The 25,461-nt window shown below is 52.1% G+C and overlaps 1 protein-coding gene across 2 annotated transcripts in view; it reads right to left on the bottom strand.

The window, feature by feature from the left end:
- Nucleotides 1-25,461, bottom strand: part of MED15 (mediator complex subunit 15) — a 782,088-nt gene that overhangs the window by 26,712 nt on the left and 729,915 nt on the right. The window contains exon 16 of one of the 2 annotated variants that reach the window (XM_086942779.1): nt 17,505-17,660. In XM_086942779.1, coding sequence (XP_086798905.1) covers nt 17,505-17,660 — 156 coding nt within the window. The remainder of the gene's footprint in view (nt 1-17,504; nt 17,661-25,461) is intronic. The other variant, XM_086942780.1, reaches the window with a different exon arrangement.

The raw sequence follows: 25,461 nt of genomic DNA, 5'->3' as shown, positions 1-25,461 counted from the left end.
ATTATAGTAGGTTGCTTGCAAAGTTTTTATTGCCAATTTATAGTTCCTAATAGCTTCCCTGTAAGTGGCTTTATCAACAGGATTGTAGGTCATGCGCCATTTCCTCTCTTGTCTCCTGCAGAGGCGCTTTTGGTTTCAGAGGTCTTCTGTGTACCACGAGGCCGATTTACTTCGCCTCTTTGACCTAGATAGGTGTGACGGGAAAACCAAGTCAAGAGAGGTGGTGATCCATTCGTCGTATTTAATATTATTTGCCATCGGGTCATGGGAAAGTATGGGTCTAGTAGTGCTAAGAGCCTTCGTCCAATTGTCGATAGAAAGTTTGGACCAATTTCGGGTTTTCCGAGATGTAAAATAGGATAGAAGGGGTTTGCTGGTGGTCCAGGGGAAGGCTATCAGGAAATGTTCCGACCATGGAAGGCTGGTAATGGTGCCCACTTTACGTTGGTCACTATTACTAAAAATCGGATCTAAAAGATGACCTTTTCCATGCGTGGCGGAGGGGACTAATTGCTCCAATTGGATGGCGGCTAGACTTGACATCATCTCTAATGCCGTGGGGTCCAGCAGGTTGTCAAAATGGATATTAAAATCTCCCAGTAAGGTAAAGTTGGAGGGAGAGACAACCAATTGGGATGCCACCGATAAAAGAGAGGTGTTAAATTGTCCGATAGATCCAGGGGGACGGTAGATAATACCAGTAAAGCTGGTATTGGGGGAAAACTCGATCGCAAAGGAAAGACTTTCGCAATCCTCAATCTCCTCCGTCAAACAGCGGCAAACATAGCTCTCCTTATAAATAATCGCAAGGCCGCCGCCTCTGCCCAGCGGCCGATCAGCCCGCGCTATCTGATATCAATGTTTTTGAAAGTTTATACAAGTAAAAATAGCTCCTACTCCCGGCTGTGCCTCAGGAGGTTCCAATGTTTAAGTAAAGGCGCTCGTAGTCAGCGCGCTTAAGTAGCAATTGCAGGGGGCGTGGCCTCAGCGTGTGCGTGTCCCGTGGCTGGCGATGGCGGCAAGAAAGATTGAGGGAAACTCCCCGCGTCAGCGCTGAATCCGCTGTGCAAGGCCATCTGCGCCAAGACGATCCGGAGTAGGGAAGGGCAAGTAAGTGCTTAAAAACACGTTATCACAATCAATGTTTTTAAAAGTTTATACAAGTAAAAATAGCTCCTACTCCCGGCTGTGCCTCAGGAGGTTCCAATGTTTAAGTCAGACATCCACAAGCATCAGACATCCACAAGCATCAGACATCCACAAGCATCAGACATCCACAAGCAACAGACATCCACAAGCAACAGACATCCACAAGCAACAGACATCCACAAGCGTCAGGCATCCACAAGCGTCAGGCATCCACAAGCGTCAGGCATCCACAAGCGTCAGGCATCCACAAGCGTCAGGCATCCACAAGCGTCAGGCATCCACAAGCGTCAGGCATCCACAAGCGTCAGGCATCCACAAGCGTCAGGCATCCACAAGCGTCAGGCATCCACAAGCGCCAGGCATCCACAAGCGTCAGGCATCCACAAACGTCAGGCATCCACAAACGTCAGGCATCCACAAGCGTCAGCCACCCACAAACGTCAGCCATCCACAAACGTCAGCCATCCACAAACGTCAGCCATCCACAAACGTCAGCCATCCACAAACGTCAGCCACCCACAAACGTCAGCCATCCCAAGCATCAGACATAACAGCTCTTCTGCCGGGCTGTGCCTCAGGAGGTTCCAATGTTTAAGTCAGACATCCACAAGCATCAGACATCCACAAGCATCAGACATCCACAAGCATCAGACATCCACAAGCATCAGACATCCACAAGCAACAGACATCCACAAGCAACAGACATCCACAAGCGTCAGGCATCCACAAGCGTCAGGCATCCACAAGCGTCAGGCATCCACAAGCGTCAACAGACATCCACAAGCGTCAGGCATCCACAAGCGTCAAGCATCCACAAGCGTCAGGCATCCACAAGCGTCAGGCATCCACAAGCGTCAGGCATCCACAAGCGTCAGGCATCCACAAGCGTCAGGCATCCACAAGCGTCAGGCATCCACAAGCGTCAGGCATCCACAAGCGTCAGGCATCCACAAGCGCCAGGCATCCACAAGCGTCAGGCATCCACAAACGTCAGGCATCCACAAACGTCAGGCATCCACAAGCGTCAGCCACCCACAAACGTCAGCCATCCACAAACGTCAGCCATCCACAAACGTCAGCCATCCACAAACGTCAGCCATCCACAAACGTCAGCCACCCACAAACGTCAGCCATCCCAAGCATCAGACATAACAGCTCTTCTGCCGGGCCTTCCTTCCCTGTTCTTTCTCGTCTGAGCCCACAGCAGAAGGCGTGCAGTGTGTTTTATTTATTTTACTGTCCATTTCAAACTGACTTTGTTGGTCAAAAAAGGATAAACGTCTAACTCGCCCCGACTGGAATCAGACCCCAGATACTTCTTGTTGCACGCAGGAATATGTGGTGTAGTTAACTTACTGAGGTGCTTTCACTTCATGGCTGGGTCGAAAAAAAACTAAGGAGGCAGTCAAAACAATGAGCACACTGGTAGTCCGGCTTCTCAGCACTCGCTGTGCCCGCCAGCTCAGAAAGCACAAAACTGTCAGATAAGACGCTTTGCCTGTGTGCAGGAACTAAAATCTGAACTCAGGTTTTGTGCCTTTGAAGCCAGAGGCCACATGTCCGCCTCATTTTGTTTGGTTACAGTGAATAACATCGCAAATTCATTTATATTAGTAGCATAACACAGGCGCTCGAGGGGACGCATTGAAATGTTGAATCAAAATTAAAATTGCACACAGTAAATTCCTCAAATATGGGATGTTTACTGTCGCCCTCACTCTATCTACCTATCCATCGCCCTCACTATCTTTCTATCACTCTACCCATCGCCCTCACTCTACCCATCGCCCTCACTCTACCCATCGCCCTCACTCTATCGCCCTCACTCTATCGCCCTCACTCTATCGCCCTCACTCTATCGCCCTCACTCTATCGCCCTCACTCTATCGCCCTCACTCTATCGCCCTCACTCTATCGCCCTCACTCTATCGCCCTCACTCTATCTATCGCCCTCACTCTATCTATCGCCCTCACTCTATCTATCGCCCTCACTCTATCTATCGCCCTCACTCTATCTATCGCCCTCACTCTATCTATCGCCCTCACTCTATCTATCGCCCTCACTCTATCTATCGCCCTCACTCTATCTATCGCCCTCACTCTATCGCCCTCACTCTATCGCCCTCACTCTATCGCCCTCACTCTATCGCCCTCACTCTATCGCCCTCACTCTATCGCCCTCACTCTATCGCCCTCACTCTATCGCCCTCACTCTATCGCCCTCACTCTATCGCCCTCACTCTATCGCCCTCACTCTATCGCCCTCACTCTATCGCCCTCACTCTATCGCCCTCACTCTATCGCCCTCACTCTATCGCCCTCACTCTATCGCCCTCACTCTATCGCCCTCACTCTATCGCCCTCACTCTATCGCCCTCACTCTATCGCCCTCACTCTATCGCCCTCACTCTATCTATCGCCCTCACTCTATCTATCGCCCTCACTCTATCTATCGCCCTCACTCTATCTATCGCCCTCACTCTATCTATCGCCCTCACTCTATCTATCGCCCTCACTCTATCTATCGCCCTCACTCTATCTATCGCCCTCACTCTATCTATCGCCCTCACTCTATCTATCGCCCTCTCAATGTTTCAAGCTTTTTTACAAATGTCAAAAAAAGATGTTAATATTTCACTTCTGTTCTTGGATTTTCGTCACAATAAAATACACTGAACATTATCTTTACAAAAGTTATATACAAAAGTTTAAGCTATTGCCATTATAAATTACAATAACATTTAAGTATTAATTATTTAAAAAAAATTAAAAGCCATTGTTATTTGTAATATCAACACATCTAAGTCACGTAAATACAACACATATTGCATTACAAATGCTACAGGTGTCACATTTGCAAAAGTTAAAACTATTGGCATTGTAAATGACAAAGCTATTAATTTCGCTATTTTCAAAACCAACACATAAATAAAAAAATGTGTCATTTACAAGACCAATATCTCAAACTTTCCTAATGCGAGACCTATAGCATTGCAAATGCTTGTTATTATTGCCCCTGTATCCTCCTCTAAAATATCCCTTATTAGAGGAGGTTTGTGTTTGTGTTTTGAAAGATGCTGCTGTGTCTGCTCCAGACTGTTTGGAGCCTCCTCTATAGAAGGAGCGACGAAAGGAACCTCTATTCTGTGTGGATTGTAGGGCCCCCATTGACTTTGCCGTGTGTGTGTCTTTTTTTCATTTTCTCCAGTGTAGTGTCTACTTCTGGACCGAATAACTGGTTCTGGTTAAAGGGCTGGTTAAAAATTGCGGTTTGCACCTCTTGTTTGGACCCGGAAATGCGCAGCCATGCAGGTCTCCTGAGTATCACATTAGTATTTACAGCTCTAGCAGCTGTATCTCCGACATCTAGTGCACATTTTATTGAGGCATTGGATATTAATTTGCCTTCTTGAATAAGCTCAGTTGCCTGATCCTTATACTGATCTGGGAGGTGCTGCATTAGAGTTTATAATTGGTCGTAATGAGCCCTGTCGTAACGTGAGAGAAGGGTTTGTGTATTGACAATGCGCCATATATTTGTAGCTTGTGCAGCAATCCTTTTACCTGACGCATCAATAACTTTGGATTCCTTGTCAGGTGGGGGCGTTTCCCCCAGAAGTCTGTGAATTCGCCCTTTTCTTGCATTGGACACTACTAAAGAGTCTAATGGAGGATGTCCCTTAATATAGGTTGGGTCAGAGGGTGCAGGCCTATATTTCTTTTCTATCCTTTGATTCAGTACCCTAGCACGCACAGGATCTTTAAATATTTCTGGAGCGTGCTTAATGACTCCTTTGATCATGGGAAGAATGTGAGTGGATCTGTGTGATGGCTCAAAAGTATCCAACACAAAATCCTCCTCAATGTCATCTGAGTGCATTGTAACATTGTGGTAGATAGCAGCCCTGTGTAAGAGGTGTTAAAGCCAATGCTGTCCTCTGGAGGAGAGGGCTTTGATGGGTATACCTGTGGACCCAGGATATCAGGCACATTATGAGGTGGAAAGGTATAGACATCCTCATCTAAAGGATACGTATCTGGGTCTGTATTCGGATCCTCCCTGTGAGAAGTTGGCCCGATATGCAGCGTTCGCTATTCTAGCGACCACTATGCATCGGTCCAAACGACCCTTATGGTGATTGGTTGTAAGTCAACCTTAGACCAGCTATCCTAGTAGCGTGGATACGAGCAGTCTTCGGACTAAACTCTAGAGGCGTGTTAAGCCAGCTGTTATACCATCACATACCCCTTGAACCCCAAGTGAAAGGACACCACACAAGTGCTATGAAAATAAACAGTGTATTTATTAGAATCACAACAGCCCTGGACTCTTTATGAGGACAGGGTACTAAGCACAGAACAAAACTCTTAAGAAAATACTTCAAGTGCACAATTAAAACAAATGCCCGAGGGCACGGAAAGTTCTAATGGTCTCGGGCGGACCCGATAAGGCAAGTCGGAAGCGAGGAACTCGGGACACTAGAGTAAGGAGGCTATGCAGGCACCGAAATGCCGAAGTTACCTAGCCACGAGGGCTGCGGCTGCACAAGTCTTACAGGCGTCGGGGTCTTCGCTGACGAGCCAGGAGCCGGAAGAAAAGGAGTTGCTGGCCGGCGACCAGTGATGAGTAGTTCCTAGAGATCCAAGCCTGGATCAGTGATCGTTGATACCTGAAAGCAGAGGGGACCAAGTTCGTACTACTAGCCAGTAGTCAGAGGGTACCAGGACTCGACTAGGTGAGTGGGCGACGCTAGGCTCTGCAGTCTCACGGACCAGGCGGCGTTGTCGGCGACTAGGATGGAGGTGCGAGCTGTCCCACGAAGGTTGATGCTGTCGGCGTCGGCGGGCCCAGGATTGGGGCAACAAGCCTTGGCAGATTTCAGGGCCACGTGGTGGGCCTAAAATGGCGTCTTGAGTGGGCCAGGAGGGTCCGGGGTGCTTCTCTCAAAGAAGGAAGCAAAGGCCAGTCTGGAGCAACCAGACCAGCAGCGTTGGTTGTCGGATGTCGTCAAAGAAGGGCACAAGCCAGCGGCTAGTGACCAGACAACGTGCTGAGCAGTGAGCAGAAGGGCCCCACGCAGATCGTGGAGATGCTGGGAGGCTGCACTTCGGTGCTGGAGCTGCTCAGGGTCGGGGCTTCTCGGACCCCAGAGCACTCACCAGAGAATTGCTTCGATGGTCGTGCTGATTAAGAAAGCGTGCAGGTTTTGATGATGGCCGGTCCCTCGAGGTCTCGTCGCACCCACAGATCGCAGCTGAGCTGACGACGTGGGTAGAGGTCAGAGGTGCCAGGGAAGCCGGTTCTCGTCGAGCTGGGCCGTCGGATTCCTTGAGGAAGGACTTGCAGCAAACCGCAGAGTTCTTAGTTGGTGCCCGCTGATGCAGGGTGACTACTCCTTAGCCACAAGGGAGAAATCTTGAGAAGAGTCTCGAAGTCCTTTCGTAGAAAGTATTCTTGATTCAAAGATGATCTCATTTGGAAGGGTCCCCGCTCCGGCCTTTATCCTAAAGGAAGGGGTGGGTACATGACTAGGTCCTGCCCTAAGGGTGGGACCAAGAAGGGGGGTAGTTACACCCCTCTCCCCTGCCGGACTTTCCCCAGGTCAGGGGCCGCGCGCCCCTGGAACTGGTTCTAGCCGGCAGATGCGTAGTGAGCACCGGGGTGCCACTCCGCAGTCACCTTCTTGTAAAGCCCTACCTACCCAGAATACACAAACCCTGTCTGGGACGGTGCGAACACCGCCCTTGACAGGAAACCCTTTGTCCAAGCTCTCCTCGCTGGAAGGACTCACAGCAGCAGGAGGTCAGACTCGTGTCTGTGGTGGCAGCATCCATTTTGTGGAGCTGAGGCTTCAGTTAACTTTAACCGGGGTTCACAGTTACGTACATGTCGTGTCCCTCTAGAAGGGCGGAATGCTAACCTCGTCGCCAGACTTGGTGAGGGGGCAGCATCCCGATTCGTATGACACCTTACTCGACATGTCTTGATAACGCTATACCGAAGTTACCGATATGATACGCGTTATCATGGAACAGCCGTTGGGTCTTGATTCCGCAAGCTGCAACCGGGCTCGGCTCGTGCCAGAGCCCAGTTCACACGATACCACGCACTCTGCCTTCAGGATTGTTAAGGCCTGCCATAGGAGTGACTGATAGGAACTCGGGTGTCCATTTTGAGTTTAGATATAGGGATACTATACCTACAGCAACGGGCGTGTACGCCAGGTTGCCCCAGCTGTCGTGCAGCCAGTTGTGTCAGATTTAGATGGCCAGCCAGGGGTGGCATAATACATGCTTCAGCCCCTGGTAGGCCCTGGGTACACCGATGCCCTGAGTTACAGGGTCTGACAAGGTGGCCCAGTTCCAATTGGAAATGTACCTAAGGTACATGGAATCCATTTTAGAGAGAGAGCAGTAGGCCTGGGGTCCTGATTGGCAGGGCCCCAGGTCAACTAAGTCGGAAAACCAGCAAAACACCAGGAAAAAAGTCGGGGGTAACCATAGTCAGTCATCTACCTTCCTACACTCCCCACCACCTATGTCATACTACTCATCAGTTTGTGGTGAATGTGAGGATGCAGGAGAGGATACAGGAGATATGTGAGGTAAAATGTAAGGAAGAATAGGATAGGAAGGAGATACAGGCGAGGTAGGGTGCATAGGGGAAGTTGCACAGTCCTCCTTTTTGGCAGGAACCACAGGTGTAGGTGGCGTTTCTGCTGGTCTCTTCTTAAGAGGTATAGCACCCACATGTCCAGTCTTTGAATTTATGTAGATTTTCTTCTGTTTAGGGTCTGGTCTAAACAATTCTTCGTCCTCCTCCTCCTCTACAACCTTCTTCGGCGTCGATTTTTTCGGTTCCGACAGAAGTTGTTTTGGTCGTTTTGCCTTGGGAGGTGTTACAGTGTCCTGTGGCAAAGGTCTTGTTGCCGAAGGTGTTAATTTCGGTTTAACAGGCATGTCCGAGGGCTTCGGGACCTCTGGATCCGGCCTTGCACGTGTTGTCACTGGAACGGCAGTCTTCGGAGTGGAAGCTGGCTTTCCATCTTTATCTTTAGAGGTCGACTGCTTTGGAGCCGAAGCTTCTTTCGATTTCGGTGCCGAAGAGTCTTTCTGTTTCGGTGCCAAAGAGTCTTTCTGTTTCGGTGCCAAAGAGTCTTTCTGTTTCGGTGCCAAAGAGTCTTTCTGTTTCGGTGCCAAAGAGTCTTTCTGTTTCGGTGCCAAAGAGTCTTTCTGTTTCGGTGCCAAAGAGTCTTTCTGTTTCGGTGCCAAAGAGTCTTTCTGTTTCGGTGCCAAAGAGTCTTTCTGTTTCGGTGCCAAAGAGTCTTTCTGTTTCGGTGCCAAAGAGTCTTTCTGTTTCGGTGCCAAAGAGTCTTTCTGTTTCGGTGCCAAAGAGTCTTTCTGTTTCGGTGCCAAAGAGTCTTTCTGTTTCGGTGCCAAAGAGTCTTTCTGTTTCGGTGCCAAAGAGTCTTTCTGTTTCGGTGCCAAAGAGTCTTTCTGTTTCGGTGCCAAAGAGTCTTTCTGTTTCGGTGCCAAAGAGTCTTTCTGTTTCGTGCCAAAGAGTCTTTCTGTTTCGGTGCCAAAGAGTCTTTCTGTTTCGTGCCAAAGAGTCTTTCTGTTTCGTGCCAAAGAGTCTTTCTGTTTCGGTGCCAAAGAGTCTTTCTGTTTCGGTGCCAGAGAGTCTTTCTGTTTCGGTGCCAAAGAGTCTTTCTGTTTCGGTGCCAAAGAGTCTTTCTGTTTCGGTGCCAAAGAGTCTTTCTGTTTCGGTGCCAAAGAGTCTTTCTGTTTCGGTGCCAAAGAGTCTTTCTATTTCGGTGCCAAAGAGTCTTTCTGTTTCGGTGCCAAAGAGTCTTTCTGTTTCGGTGCCAAAGAGTCTTTCTGTTTCGGTGCCAAAGAGTCTTTCTGTTTCGGTGCCAAAGAGTCTTTCTGTTTCGGTGCCAAAGAGTCTTTCTGTTTCGGTGCCAAAGAGTCTTTCTGTTTCGGTGCCAAAGAGTCTTTCTGTTTCGGTGCCAAAGAGTCTTTCTGTTTCTTTCTGTTTCGGTGCCGAAGAGTCTTTTTGTTTCGGTGCCAAAGAGTCTTTCTGTTTCGGTGCCAAAGAGTCTTTCTGTTTCGGTGCCAAAGAGTCTTTCTGTTTCGGTGCCAAAGAGTCTTTCTGTTTCGGTGCCAAAGAGTCTTTCTGTTTCGGTGCCAAAGAGTCTTTCTGTTTCGGTGCCAAAGAGTCTTTCTGTTTCTTTCTGTTTCGGTGCCGAAGAGTCTTTTTGTTTCGTGTCGAAGAGTCTTTTGGCCTCGGTGCCGTTGGAAGTGGTGGGATCGGCACGTGTGGTTTGCTCGGTGCCGAAGCACCTGAAGGCGTAGTTGTCTTCCTCAGAGCCTAGCTCAACGTCTGGGCTTTAAGAGGGAGCACTTGGTCTCGACCAGGCCCTTAGGGCGGAGTGCTGACTTTCGCCTTTGGTTTGGGCAGTGTAGGAGGTGCAGGGGCAGAGGTACTCACGGGTTGACGTGATGAAATCGAGTCGTCCGAGTTCTCTACCTCTGATACGATCTGGAGATCCGGCGAGTCATCTTTTTCCGGAACGAGCGGAACCTCGTCGTCTAATATATTGTCCGGTGCTGGGGCTGATCTCCACATTTCGTGTCACTGGGCCCGCCGATCCCGGATGGTCTTCTTCGATCGGAAGCTGTGCAGGTCGACTCGTTGCAAACCTCGAGATGATTTTGCCTGGCATTTCTTTAACTGAGTTCTTCCCATGTGGTGTAGGCCGCACGGCGTCGATAGGCCTAACGGCCCACTTCGATGACCGGAATGGAAGTTATGTAGTTCGTCGAAAGCCTTGTCTTCGCTGTCGAAGGTAGTTTTTTTTTTTTTTAAGTTTGTGGAAGTTTTCAGCTTCGAAGATGCTGGAAAAGTTTTTCTAGCCAGAGCGGAGAAACTTTCATCCGAACCCAGTGGCGGAAAAAAAACTATCTAAGGATGGAGCCGATGCCCATGCGCAGTATTGTCCAAGGGATGAGACACCTATATCGTGACTATAAAGACTTCTCCAAGAAGACAACAACCTGCAATCATCCGAGCCCAACACCAGGTGGTGATCTAATGCTAAGTGTACGATCTGCTGCTCATATGCCTCGAACATGAGCTTTTTACTCATGTATGACCTTCAGTCGGGCGGGATACAGGAGTGCGTACTTAAGCTGTGCATTCCGTAGTTTTTCCTTCACTGCTTGATATGAGGATCGCTGTCTCTGGACCAGCATTGTGTAGTCGGGATAGAAGGACACAGGGGTTCTCGTATTGGATGAGTGCTTTCTCCCTAGCTTTCTATAACAGAGTGTCCAGATCTCTATAATTAATGATTTTCACGATCAGTGGGCGGGGCGGTAATCCAGGTTTAGGCTGTCCAGTCGGAATACTGTGCCCCCATTCCACACAGAAATACGGAGAAAGTCCTTCAGGTGCCACATGGTCTCTGAACCATTGCTCCATGAAATCCGCCGCTCGATTCCCTTCACAGCGCTCCGGTAGTCCGATAACGCGTATATTGTTGCGCCGGTTTCTCCCTTCTGCATCCTCCACACGATCTAGGAGCGTGGTAACCTGCTTTTGGAGCTGCTTCAACGTGGAGGAGTGTTCCGCTACTGTCTGTGTAAAATCCTTTAAGGTTAGGCCATGTTCCTTAACTTTGTCTGCCAGCTTGCCCTGATCTGCTTTTAGGAGAGTCAGTCCAGTAGTGAGAGCGCCCAAATGTAGATCCATAGCCGTCCTAGATTCCCGTATCTCTTTAAGGATGAGATCCAGTTTGTCCGAGGGTTGTTCTTAGACGTGTCCAGTCGAGGCGGCCCCCGGCGAGGAGCGCCAACTTGCACTGCCAGTCATGGTACGGGGGGTGCCGGAGCCACCCTGTCCCTCTTGTACCGTTGTCTTGGATCTGCCCATGGTGTTGGGTCTCCTCCAAACTCACTGCAGGGCCGCGATACCGTTCCGCTGGGTCGAGGGGTCGCTTCAGTGTCTAAGGTTACGGTGGGGTGTAGCAGTGGCGAGCCGCAACGCCCTCCGTTAATGCCCCAGCAAGGTGTTTCTCGGGGTAGGTCAGTTACCCCTCATGCGGTCAAATATAGAGTTTACCGCAAGGGAAGGTATGCATTGTCCAGGGCCTCCAAACCAAAGTCCTGGCAGGGGGGGGCAGCCCGCAAAGACAGTCCTCATCTACCTCCCCTATGTGAGCCAGGCGTCTAACTGCGAATGTGAGACGTCAGGTAGGGGGGTTGGGGGAAGGGGGGGGGGGGGGAGGAGTGATGGCAAGGGTCGCAAAGGATAAAAGGAAGAGGGGGCCTCCAGGGAGCACCGTCACTCACCGCTCCCACTCTGCAGAATCTCTCATATGCGCCTCGCCTCCCCCACAGCGTCCATCCTCAGGTCCGTCCGGCTCCGCCAGGATGCGCGGGCCAGGCTGCCAGTGGATTCAGGCGACAGGTTTGGTAGGTATCGAGGGTGCCCAAGCCTCTAGGCGGTGCAATCCTCGAGCCCGCCGTGTTTGCACGTCTCCACTTGTGTTTCTGCCCTCAGCTTCACAGTCTGACGAGGCGTCCAGTAAGCTCAGGCCCGAACAGGCCACAGACGCACCGGAAGGCGGCGCGGTGCTCTCGGTGCAACATCGGGTCCCCGCCAGCCCCCGAAGCAGCCTCACCCGGGACAAGGCAGGGGAAGAGTCTCAGCAAGCACTCAGGCCCGATGCGGGGCTACACGGCGGCGGGCCTCCAGCCGTGTGAGCGCCTCCTCGCCCCTTTTCCCACCGGCACTCAACTTTACAGTCCAGTAAAGCCCTCTGTAGGCTGGGATCGATACAGGGGCACGTGCAGCCCTCCGCCTCACAGCGGGCACCAACACGCTCCCGCGGCGAGCACAAGCAGGTCCAGACGACAAACACAGTGGTCTCAGCAGACGCCCCGGCCTCAGGGTGGTGCCGCCCGCAGGCCTGCCGGTCCCTCCTATGACTCCTTGCGCCTCCGCCCACTCGTCTGCAAACTCCTGCGAGGCCCGCAGTAGGCCAAATTCAAGGTAGGCCCTACCTGCAAGCCGTGGAGCCGCCTTCAGAAGGCGGCTCCACGGAGGTCAGTCCCACCTCTACTAGAGCTCCCGGTCTCGGCCCTCAAGTTTCACCCGGCAGGCCCCTTTCGGTCTCGCTGATACAGGGCAATCCCGAGGGACAGAGTGATCTCCCGGGGAGCGCAGGGGTGTCAGTGCCACTTCCTCCACTCTCGTTCAGGTGTAGGCACTGCTGGGACAGCGCAGTCAGGGTGATTTTCCCCAGGAGGATCCGGAGCTCTATCGGGCTGCAACCTCCATCTTGGCTGGCTAGCCACGCCCCACACACAAAGTGTGTTGAGCACGCGCAAAGCAGAACTAGTGGAAGCGAAGATGTTACGCCCCCAGGAGTCCAACCACTGGGCCTCCCGTGACGGAGGGAGCAACACTTAAGGCAAGGAAGGAAAAGCAGTCTGCAGGACAGGGCCCGGGGCAGAAGGGTGGGAAAAAAGGAAGACTGCATTGCGTGGAGCAGGATAGTGGCGGTGGAGGAGCAGCTGAGGCACTGGATCTCCCGTAGCAGTACACCCCCAGGCGAGAGTTGTGGAGCGAATCGTAAAATGGAAGAAGCAGCTCCCCTCCACCAGAGCCCTGGTGGAGTACCTCCAACAAATGGTCCGTAGGGAGTGGAGAGACTAGGTCGCCCATTTGCAAAATGTTAGTGGCCGTGGAAATGGCCCAGACAAAGGCTACACTCGCCTCCGTAGGGCGTGGCGGGGGAGGGAGCAACTCTTCCGTGGGCGAAGGCAGCAAACTAAGCTGCCCGTCCCAGAGCCCAGCTGGAGGAAGAAACGGCCAGCACCTGCATGATGGAAGACCCATGTAAAAGTGGGGGGCCCGAGGGGTCTCTGAGGAAGGTGGAGAAGCCTGCGCGGCAACCAACAGTGGGGTGCGGAAGAGAGGGTCCAGGGGCCTTGGCCGCAGAGACGCCGTAGAGCCCTACCTGGAAGTCGGCGGGGAAAAGGCAACGACGCAGCATCCAGTCTCCGGTGAAGAGGAGACAAGGAGATGACAAGCCTCTGGAGAGGAAGGGACATCCGGAGAGGAGTCGTCGACCAGACGCCATGGGCACCGGTGTGTGTCCTCGATCGGCGCCGAAGTGGCCATCAGGGGTGCCGAGTCGACCTCCACCACCAAGTGCTAAATAGGAGAAAGGGGCTGGGACGGAGCCAGAGCGGCTAATGAATGGCGCTGAAAAGGTGCCGGCCCAAGATCAGACAAGGCAGCCACCTGCATAGAAGACCGAGAGGGACTCGGGGAGGCGCCCTGGGTCCAGTCCTCCACCCGCAGTGCTGCCAGGGCTGTGGAGGAAAGGTGTCGGCTCGGCCTCCGGTAAGACAGCCTCCTGCCCAGAGAACCGAGGGGGATTCGGGGACGAATTGTGAGTCCCAACAACCTACTGTGACACCACAGGGAATCCAGCTGGGTTTTACAGCGAGGCAGGGTCGCGTGGGTCGAAGAGAGGAATCCCGTAGTGCCGCATCTCAACGACACACCTCCAAAACGAAGAGAGGAATCCCGTAGTGCCGCATCTCGACGACACACCTCCAAAACCTGTAGCTGAACTAGTCGGTGCCGGGGTCGAATCCGCAGAGTCCGCACCCTGCTAGAGAGATGGCTTACCTAGGCCTCAGGCAGTGGGTTGCAGGCATGGCACACAGGGATGTGTGCCATGTCGACTCTTCACTTTTCTCTGCACCAAAACACGCAGCCTGCAATGGCAGTGGGTGTGTGTTAAGGTGCAGGTCCTCTAAGGGTGGCACAATAGATGCAGCAGCCCTTACAGGCCTTCCCTGGTCACAGTGCCCTTGGTACCTTTTACAAGGGGCTTACCTGTGGACAGAGATGTGCCAATTGTGAGTACAAATGTACAGTTTTGGGGAAAAACCTAAGACCTGGGAACCAGATTAACATGGACCCAGGGCACATCAAGCCAGGTTGCATCAGATGTCAGGCAAAAAGTGGGGGGTAACCATGAAAAAGGGGCACTCTCCTATAGCAGCATACAAAGATAAGTAACTATAACAAATGGATATTATCATTAATTATCATTATCATGGCCTCCTTTGCCACGTAACCCAGAATTGGTCACCACATACTGAGAAGGAGGAAACACAATGCCTTACCCTGGAAATAGTTTGTCAAAAGAAAAGGTATGAAATTAGTGCTTGCAGCAAGTACACCACTGCAAATGGATGTTTTTTCACCAACATCCGAACATAAGAAAACAACAGTAACTGCTACAACCGGATTCAAGGCTGCTACAGGTCAAGGTTCCATCGCCTTAACATGAGATTTAACAGACTTAACCACATGGCTGCTGGGCGTTTTCCCCCCCTGTGCTGGAAATTGCTCTGAGGCTGGATTCATGACGAGCTCAGCTCGTCATCAGCACAGCTCAACTGTGCATCATGACGAGCTGAGCTCGTCATCAGCATCGAAAGGGTTAATCCTAACCTTTGCCTCAGAGTTATCAGTAAAATAAATTAATAGGGATATTTTCACTTTAGTTCTGGTAAACATAGGCATGAAGGAATTGGGACTGGGAGCACCTAGAAGTCAGACCTTAAGGGCACCTCAGATTAAGAATTCCTACTGTGTTAGTTCGGTAGGGGACTTTTTAGCATAAGCATCTCATGATGACAGTGTATTAGGTAAGGAGCACACTTCTGAGACTCCTTGCAGGGCCTGTGCTTAGTCGAACAGATTATCCAGTTGAATATACATACAAATAAATGTATTCATTTGAGGATGCTGTTGTATACTCCGCTTCACTGCAAAAACTCCTGGAGATGGTAATTTAAAGACTGAAAAGCACTTCAATAGTATATTGTTCAAGGTAGGAGAGAGGAACATAGAGTGTGCAATTAAGGTAGAGGTGCATGACCCCCTGCACAGCAGACAGGCAATGTCGGTCAGGCTTGGAAAATACTTAAGTGATCTCCACATGATCCAGGTTACATTTAATAGCACATCCAGACCAGTTTTATTCTTTGAGTTCCGTTTCTCATGTTTTAGCATTTAAAAGAGGGGACACCTGCAGGTACTCCAGTACACTGCATCCACTACTCACACTTGATTTGGGACAGGTATTATACAACATTATTTATAGTGCTATGTTTCACTTAGGAGCTGGTTTTAAATGTACTTAATGTGTTGCTTTAAAAAAATTTAAAACTCTATATGCCTTGCAATAAGAGTCTATTATACCACGGCCACCAAGGAAAAACTGGTTGTGTGTGTATAAAAAGTTAACGCCGAGTCAACTTTAGCATGAGGGGTAAAGGATAATTTACTCTCTTGAAGCTAGAGTTCTTCGTTACGAGAATCTCATTACATCATAAACATTAAATACTACTTCCACTTGTGTGCTGGATCAGGGAACACTTTCACAAGGAAACATTTCTATCATTAAAGATCAATTGCATATGCGTGTCTGCATGCAACTGGAAATAAATATTTGTACAGCGTTCATTAAGAAGACTATATAGACTACCCTGCATGTGGGAATGTGATAGACTACACCTTCGGCAATAAGGATGCCCAAGCAGAAAGCACTAGCTGGTCCAAAAATAAGATAGTAATCAGTGGTTGCACTGAGAGCACCGGCGGTTCACTGTCACGGCGTGAAATTAAACACATTAAGGAAAACAGAAATCTCACATAATAGCAGTGCATATTATCAAAAGGTGAGCACATCAAGAACATAAGCACCAAGTCAAGTCCCCACTGTGGCATAACAAAACATGCTGGTGGAAACCTGTAAATGTTAAAAGGCTGACATGATCAAGAAATAACCTATAAGATTGTCCATGGTTTCCAGGTTGCCACCTCATCTGGGGCACCCCATATGACCTCTACAGTGGCCATTGTTGGCAAACGGTAGAAAGAGCATCCGCAAGGGGTTTCATGTCACGGACCACTACTGATAATCTAAAGTTGCATCCAGGGAGAACTCCTGATAGTATCCATCAGCACACCCCAGTGTTGAGCCCACTGGACACCTAAGCATCATGAAGGCAGCTCATGTATCAAGGAGCAGGAGTGACCAGCAGGATACAGTATGTTGGGAAGTCCATCAGAATCAGAAGAAAAGGCGCCTCCTGAAAGGTCAGAATGATATCCTAAATGTCCAGAATCCTGTGAGGAGGTGGGAAGGCCCAGAAAGATGTTATATCCAACTACACTTCAGGTTGGGACCTTGATCTTAACCAGCTTGAGGCTTGTGTCATGTACAGCTTGGCCTCTTGCTCTTTGATGGCTTTGGTATGCATGAGGCCACATTTCCTAAACCATCTGGAATTGTGCTTCAGACCCAGACACCACAAGTGATTCCTAAAAGAGTTCTCTGGATCCATGTTGAAGGGTACAGAAAAAAAGAAACTCACATTGGAGCACTGGGACATGTCACTTTTATGGCTTGGGTGATGCCATGTCTCTTGTCCTGCCTGGCAAAGAGGGATAGTTGAGCACCACCTGCAGGCACAGAGTGATTTCAGTTTTTTTTAGAATCCAGTCTTGCGTCTGGGAGATTAAAGGAGTGAGGAATCTGCAGGTACAAGTATCCATCAAAAACATAATTGCAAGATTCATAGCAGGTCTTTAATGCTGGTAGGAAGGCACATACATGCTGCAATAATTTATTTCACTCTCCAATAATTTGAATTAAAGTGAAATAATGCTGCACCTCTTAAAAGTCCCGGAATACTCTATGAAATCGGCCTACCTGGGCAACAAACCACCCAAGGCTAGCAACTGATTCAATATGGGGTAGGACAGCAGTCATTCCGGTGTCAGACCTCCAAAACCTTTCTAGATTATGTTCCAAACTTCAGGAATCCACTTAACCAACTCTCAATCAGAAAGTAAATCAGAAGCTACTTATCCCAGCAATCTTTCCACAAAGTCCCCAACCACAATGACTGCCATCAAACTCTCCCCAAATACAGTCAACTAGCCCACTTCGCCCTCTATGTCTGATCCTCTCATACCTTGCACACACAACTGCCACTCAACCTCCAACTGGTTGCAACTCACCAAGTGCTTTCTCCTATTACAGATAACGGTATAGCCTACTGGCAGCTATAATGTGCAATAAAGCAATATCAGATTAGAAATTAATCCTGTACAGTTTCCCAAAGTGCTGAACATATATCGGCAAATGAAGAGATTTTACAACTGAATTTTGATTTGACTAAGAAGCAATGAGGTAAAGTTTGGAAGCAATATCCTCGGATTTTAATCAGTGTATGGATGACAGAGGTAAACTAACCTCCAGCCCTCATACTATCCCCACAGTTGGTAGCACTGAAAGTGCCAGACAGGTTACCATATTGCAGGGGATTGTCTATCCAGAGTGGGCTTTGATCAGGATAGTCTGCTGGGACGCTCAACTGCAAAGGCGGCACACTCGGGAGGTTCTTGTCATCTAGAAAACAAAACACTTACATAACGGCTTGTTCTTACACATAGCTTAAAACAACAATTTTACGGTTTACAAGTGCTGCAAGTAATTCATTATGGTGAAATTAATTAAAACGGCACGCTAAAATTAATCACAAGGAAATGTACTGATCTCAAATACCTAAACAGGAAAGTTGAATAATCAGTTACAAATCTAATTAGCAATTAAAAGTTTATTGAAAGGAATTCCTAATATTTGACAATTGCTGTATGTAGGAAGCTGACTCTGTATATACTATACCAAAATGAGGTATAGTGTGCACAGAGTCCAATGGAACCCCAAAGGTAGGCAAAGGTAAACTAAGATAGCACCTTACTCTCCATTTGTGGTAGTGTGGGCGAGCAGTAAGGCTTTATCAGAGGGTAGTGTTAAGCATTTGGTACACACACTAAATCAGCAAATGATGTCACACACTCAAAGACTGCACTCAGACCAATTTTGTTTGTATAAAAATATTGTTAAGTTATTTTATTTCTACAACCAAGCCAAGCCTGGCACAGGGAAGTGAAAAATGCTTTGCAAAATAGTATGCAGTGTTTACAAGTCAATTCAAGTTCAAAATGCAGTTGTTTGCAATACAGGTAAGTCAAGGTATTGAAATACTGTACAAATTACTTTTTACTTACTTTTTAGATTACTTTTTCTATCTACTCAGTGTGACATGCCTAGATACCACACTGGAACATTTTCTAGAGAAAAGGTAAGTAAGTAAAAACTGGTTTGCACAATTGTACTTTTTAAGGTTTCCATACAAATCAACTCAACACGTAGAAATAGGTTCCTATGGAGAGAAATGAAGTTAACTGTTACCAGGTAAGTACTCTGTCTTTGGGGTTTAATATCTGAGGTAAGAACAAGGGTTCCCCCAGGGTCAAGGATGCATTCTTGTTATGCCCTCAGCGGCACTAGGGTGGCTGGGTGCGGAGGCCCAATGTTAACCAATGGGGGTTAGGGGGCCTCCAGTTTGTGTCTACTAATGAGCAGGCCACAGGTTGTGGGAGCAAAGCTCCGGGTGTAAGGCTCAGGGCAAAGGGGGATCAGAGTCAGCACCCAAAGTACACCCGCAGCCGCACAGGGGCAGCTGGGTGCAGGGTGCTGTTTTGGCGTCGGCTGCCTTGATCACAATGGGGATTCTCTGGTTTCAACAAAGACGGCAGGCTCGGGGACAAAGATCTTTTGGAGGTGACCACCGGTTTGAGAGGTAAGTTGGGATGCCGGGACACCATTGGTTGGGCCACCCCAGGCCGTGGGGCTTCAGGTGCACGGGTGTCTATAGGAGTCAGGTTTCTCTCATCAGGTCTGGTCGCGTCGAGTCTCCAGAAAGAGGCTGCGGGCTTTGCTGGGAGTTTAAAGATCGCTCAGACATCACCAGATCTCAGGTCAGAATCGCCAGGCAGATCTCCTCGTGGTGTTGGGCCACTAACTTGGGCCGTGGGCGACGGGTGCAGAGTGGTGCAGACTCTCGGATTTGGCTGGAGCCAGAGCCTTTGGTGAACAAATCCAGTGTTCATAAGAGACAAAGTCTTTTCTTTGGAAGGCAGGGCAGGTCCTCCTGGTTCTTGAGGTTGCTGTCTGCAGGACATACCAGAGTTTCACTTCTGCAGGTTGGAGGTGGGGACAGATCGGTAGGGCTGAGACCAAGTCAGTGGGCTTCCTCCTCCTCTTAGCTACGGCACAGCTGTTTGGTCCTTTTTGTCGTTGCTTGTCTGAGGAGGCAAGGTTTGGGGGTGCCCCTAAATACTAGATTTAGGGGCGTTGAAGGTAAGTAAAAGGTTGGGACCAATAGGTCCCTTCCTTCAGGTGGGTACAACCCCTATTATGCCACCCTCCAGTGGGAGAGGGGCATATGCTTCACTCTTGTTGGCTGGGTCCCCCAATCTGCAAGATGGCCGGGACAGAGTTGTTCTTCGCCTCATCTCCACCACCTTAGGGGTGGGGTTGACAAAGGTGGGCACACCTCTGTTCCTGAATGGTTTTCCCGCCGGTTCTCCCACCCAAAACTGAGGGCCAGAACCATTGGGGACCAGTTGCAGGGAGCAGCAAATGGCCTGGGGAAGCTCACAAAGGAGGCAAGCCTTTGAAGCTTCCCTTTCGTGGACCCTCCCCTTCCTGGGGAAGGAGCTTTTGCACCTTGCCCCAGGATGTGCATTGTTTCAGACCACCGAGAGCAGCAGGCACTTGGCCCAGTAGTCCAGAATCATGTCTGGTGGTGGCAGCTGGGGAGCAGCCACCTAGCCTGGACACCAGAGGAACAAGTTACTTACCTTCGGTAACGATATATCTGTAAGAAACATTAGTTAGTGTTAGATTCCTTACCTTAGAATATCCCCAGGCGTCAGTCTGGATCCGGAAACTTTTGCGTAGCAGTACCCCTGCGCGTCGGTAGGCGTCGTCTGCAGGCGTCCCCTGCGGCTCCGCGTCCGTCGTCGGCGTCGTGCGCCGTGATGACGTCGCTGGAGTACATAGACGCCGCCTCCGCGCGCTGACGTCAGTTCTTTGCACACAGCTTTTCCGCGCCAGGAGACGCAGAGCCATGAGAGAACCAACACTGGTGCCATGTACAAACTAGGGCCCTGAAAGGGATGACCTTAACCCTAGGTATCAGTTCGCAGAACGGGGAGGATGGGTGGGTTCGGTAAGGAATCTAACACTAACTAATGTTTCTTACAGATATATCGTTACCGAAGGTAAGTAACTTGTTCATCTGAAAGAAACACGTTAGTGTTAGATTCCTTACCTTAGAATACATACCCCAGCAATACCAACCCCGGTGGTGGGTCTGCGAACCAATACAAAACTACACCAGAAAGTCCTGGAGGACAGAACGGCCAAAGAAGCCATCCCTCCGGACTTGACTGTCCAGGCAGTAGTGCCTCGCAAAGGTGTGCAGCGAGGCCCACGTAGCCGCCTGGCAAATGTCCTGCAAGGGGACTCCCCGGCCCAGGGCAGTAGTAGCCGCCGTGGCCCGAGTGGAATGGGCCCTCAGCCCAACAGGAGGCTCCTTCCGAGCCAAAGAGTAGCACGCTTTGATGCAGAGGACGACCCATCGAGAGATGGTACGTTTACAAACCGCCCGTCCCTTCTTCGCACCCACGTAGCCAACAAACAGTTGGTCATCCACCCGGAACTGGCGTGTGCGATCCATGTAAAATGAAAGCGCACGTTTTGGGTCCAGACGATGGAGCCGCTCTTCATCCTTTGAAGGATGCGGAGGCGGGAAGAAGGAAGGGAGGGTGATGGACTGCCCGATGTGAAAGGCCGAAACAACCTTGGGCAGGAAAGAAGGTCTAGTCCTCAGAACCACCTTGTCAGGATGAATGGACAGGAAAGGAGGTTGGACAGAAAGAGCCTGGAGCTCACTCACCCTCCTGGCAGAGGTGATGGCAACCAGGAAAGCCGTCTTTAAAGTCAGGAGACGGAGAGGGCAAGAATGAAGGGGCTCAAAGGGAGCGCACATCAGGAAAGTTAGAACCAGGTTCAAATCCCACTGAGGCATCACAAACGGAACAGGTGGAAACATGTGAGTGATGCCTTTCAAGAATCGAGTTACAATCGGGGATTTGAACAAAGAAGGCTGATCAGGAAGCCTCAAAAAGGCTGAAAGGGCAGAAAGGTAGCCCTTGATAGTGCCCAGAGCAGAGCCCTGCTGGGCAAGAGAAAGAAGAAACAGAAGAACCTCCGAAAGAGGGGCAGAAAGAGGATCCACAGCCTTTGCTGTGCACCATGCCACAAATCTGTTCCACCGACAGGCGTATACCGACTTAGTGGAGGGACGCCTGGCTGCCAGAATAACATCACAGACTTCAGGAGGCAAGTCAAATGGCCTCAACTGCCGCCGCTCAATCTCCAAGCATGGAGGTGGAGACTGGACAGGTTCGGGTGGAGGACCGTCCCCTGCTGCTGCGACAGAAGGTCCTCCTGAAGGGGCAGGCGGATCGGGGGACCGACTGACATGCTGAGTAGCTCGGAATACCAGTACCTTCGAGCCCAGTCCGGAGCCACAAGGATAACTTGGGCCCGGTCGCGCCTGATCTTCTTCAGCACTCTGGGCAGAAGTGGTATAGGCGGAAAGGCGTATAACAGACCGCAACTCCACTCGCGCCGAAAGGCGTCGCCGTGCGAGTGCCGTCTTGGAAACTCCAACGCGCAGAACTGATGACATTGCGCGTTCTCTTCTGTGGCGAATAGATCTAACCAAGGCTCTCCCCACTGCAGAAAGATGCCTTGCGCCACGCCCGAGTTCAGACGCCAATCGTGATCCATCGAGCACCGACGGCTGAGTTCGTCCGCCCTGGCGTTCAGAGAACCTGCCAGGTGTTGAACCGTCAGAGACACGCCCTGACGTTCCAGCCATTGCCAGAGGCGCAGAGCCTCCTGGCAAAGGGTCCACGACCCCACACCGCCCTGTTTGTTGCAGTACCACATGGCGGTGGTGTTGTCGGTGAACACCTGCACTACACTCCCGTTGACAAAGGGGAGGAATGCCTTCAGTGCCAGACGAATCGCCCGTAGCTCCAACAGATTGATATGGAGCCGGGACTCCGCCGGAGACCAGATGCCTCTGATCTCTGCCTCTCCCAAGTGGCCACCCCAGCCCTGGAGGGACGCGTCCGTCACGACAACGTGCTCCGGTTGGGGAAGGGAGAGGGACTTGCCCCTGACCCAATCGCGGTCCGTAAGCCACCACTGCAGTTGTCTCGCAGTGCCCTCCGAGATCAAGACGTGGTCGGACAAGTTGCCCTGATGCTGGGCCCACTGAAACTTCAGGTCCCACTGCAGAGCCCGCATCCGCCACCTGGCGTGATGCACCAGAAGGATGCAGGAAGCCATCAGTCCCAGCAGCCGCAGCGTCAACCTGACCGAGACTCGGGATAGCGGCTGAAAGATGGGAATCAAAGCCTGAATATCCCGAACCCGCCGTTCCGGAGGATAAACCCGAAACTGCGCCGAGTCCAGAACCGCTCCGATGAAAAGGAGCTTTTGAGAGGGACACAGGTGTGATTTCGGCACGTTGATGGAGAACCCCAGGCCGTGCAAGAGGTCTGCCGTCATCTGAAGGTGGTGGACGACTGTCTGGGGCGAGCCCGCCTTCAACAACCAGTCGTCTAGGTAGGGGAAGACTGAAACCCCTAACCTGCGCAGATGGGCTGCGACCACCGCCATCACCTTTGTGAACACCCGTGGGGCGCTGGTAAGGCCGAAGGGGAGCACGATAAACTGAAAGTGCTCCTGGCCTACCGTGAACCGCAGGTAACGCCGGTGGGCCGGCAGGACGGGGATGTGAAAATAGGCGTCCTGCAAGTCCAACGCTACCATCCAGTCTTGCGGGTCTAGAGCAGCCAAGACCTGAGCTAACGTCAACATCTTGAACTTCTCCTTCCGGAGGAAGCCGTTGACGTTCCGTAGATCCAAGATAGGACGTAGGCCCCCCTTGTCCTTCTTGGGCACCAGAAAGTAGTGGGAATAACAACCACGCCCTACTTCTGGCCCAGGAACGCGCTCGATGGCCCCCTTGGCCAAGAGGGCCGTAACTTCCTCCTGCAGAAGTGTCAAGTGGTCCCCCGACACACGGTGGTTCTGCGGTGGCATGGCTGGAGGAGAGGTCTCGAAGGGGAGGGAGTAGCCCCTTCGGACAATTTGCAGCACCCACCTGTCCGAAGTGATCGTGCGCCAGTGAGCGTGGTGATGGCGAACCCTGCCACCCACTGGCGTCACATGGGGCCGAAAGCACGGACTAGGAGGATTTTGGGGTAGATGCTGCGGGGGAAGGTGTGGTCTGACCCCGCCGTTGTCCCCGACCGCCACCACGGCGGTTTCCACGGCCGCCACCGCGTTGGAAGGATTGTTGCGGCGCGTGGCTGGCAGCACGTGTGGGGGCGCCCCTTCCTTGGCCACGAAAGGGACGAAACGAACCCGGTTGCTGACGCTGGGTCGAGAGACCCAAGGACTTGGCCGTGACCCTGGAGTCCTTGAAGCGTTCCAGCGCGTGGTCCGCTTTGTCACCGAACAGGTGACAGCCATCAAACGGCATGTCCATCAGGGTATTTTGGACATCAGCCGAAAAATTGGCGGATCTCAGCCAGGCGTGACGGCGAATCGCCACCGTCGTAGACATAGCCCTGCCCAGCGAGTCGGTCGTATCAAGACCACACCGAATGGAATATTTCGCTGCATCCCGGCCCTCAGCTACAGCTTGACCGAGCTTTGCCCGCACCTCCATGGGGCATTCTGGCAGCAGCTCCGCGACCGTATCCCACACAGAGTGGGTGTAGCGGCCCAAGAGGCAGGCGGTGTTGCAAGACCGCAGGCCCAAACTAATGGACGAGAAGACCTTTTTGCCAAACTGGTCATACCTCTTGGATTCCCGGTCGGGCGGGGCCGACGGGAATGCGGACTGGGAGGTCGAGGCCTGGATCACCAGACTCTCAGGAGTGGGGTGGGTAGACAGGTACTTGGGGTCGTCCGGACAAGGACGGTGGCGCCTGGCCACGTTCCGATCAACAGGCGCACCTGAAGCGGGCCTGGACCACGTGCCCAACAGAACGTCAGACAAGGCTTCATTAAACGGCAGCAGAGGCTCCAAAGGGCATGACTGCGGTTTGAAGACCTCGGTGAGGATGTTAGGCCTCACGGCCGCGACGGGGAGCTCAAGGTTTAAGGCCTTGGCAGCCCTCATCAGCACCACAGAATAGGCAGCTCCCTCCACCGATGCCACGGTTGGAGGAGAGATCAAACCAGGGTTAGGGGAGTCGTCCAAACCACTGGCATCCCCCAAGTCACCTGTCCAGTCCGGGTCATACTGGCACTCGCGAGCCAGAGGGTCCTCGGACCCCTCCCAACCTTCACCGTACTCCTCATCCTCTCCGTATTCGGAGTCAATGATGAAGACCGGCTCCTCGGGGTTCATGGGCCCCATCGGCGCCGGGACCGGCGTCGATCGACGCCCGTCCGGCGCCGCGTCCGGCGTCGGAGAAGGTAAGGGGGCGGCGCCGCCCGGAGCCGGCGCCGGAACCCCACCGCCGGCCGGAACCGGCAGCGGAGAACCGGCGCCGCGCGGGGGCGGCGTCGGGGGTAACCCCGATGGCAACGGCGCCGGGGAGGCCGGAAGACCAGCCGGCGCCGATCCCGAAGGCCCCTGCGGCGCCGGGGTCGGAGCCGTCGGCGGCGCCGAGGCAGGGACACCCGAACCGCCAGGGCCCCCAGACGGTAGCACTGGGCCCGAAGGCGCCGTAGGCCCCGTCGGAGAAGCGAGCGCCCTCATGGCCATGAGGAACGCCTCGATCTCCTCAGGCGTCGCGCCATGCCCAGGGACCGGAGGGTATGAGGCAGGCCGCGCCGGCGACTCTCGCGGAGCCGCGGGGATGGGGTCACCCGAGCCCCCGGCCGCATCGCGCGAGCGTCGGGGGGAGTCGGGGGTACGATGACGACGCCCCGACTTCTTGTGTTTCTTACCTGACGAGGATGACGAGTGGCGTCGACTTCCGGAGCGCCCGGCGCGGCTCCGCGACCGCTCCCTCGAACGCTCTCTCGACCTCCGGCCGGACCGGGACCGCTCCCGGTCCCGACGTGGGGCCGACACCCGGAGCTCCAGCAGCTTGCGGGACCGCTCCCGTCTAGCCTTGTTGGTAAGGGCCCGGCAGTCGACGCAGGATTCCACGTCGTGGTCGGGGCCCAGACACCGGAGGCAGAGGCGGTGATGGTCTGTGACCGACATCGTGCGCTCACAGCCATCGCAATTCTTAAATCCTGGCATCCTATCAGGCAC

Source organism: Lissotriton vulgaris, chromosome 11 (genome assembly GCF_964263255.1).
Source record: "Lissotriton vulgaris chromosome 11, aLisVul1.2, whole genome shotgun sequence".
Taxonomy (NCBI): domain Eukaryota; kingdom Metazoa; phylum Chordata; class Amphibia; order Caudata; family Salamandridae; genus Lissotriton; species Lissotriton vulgaris.
This window is presented reverse-complemented; position numbering and strand designations above follow the sequence as displayed.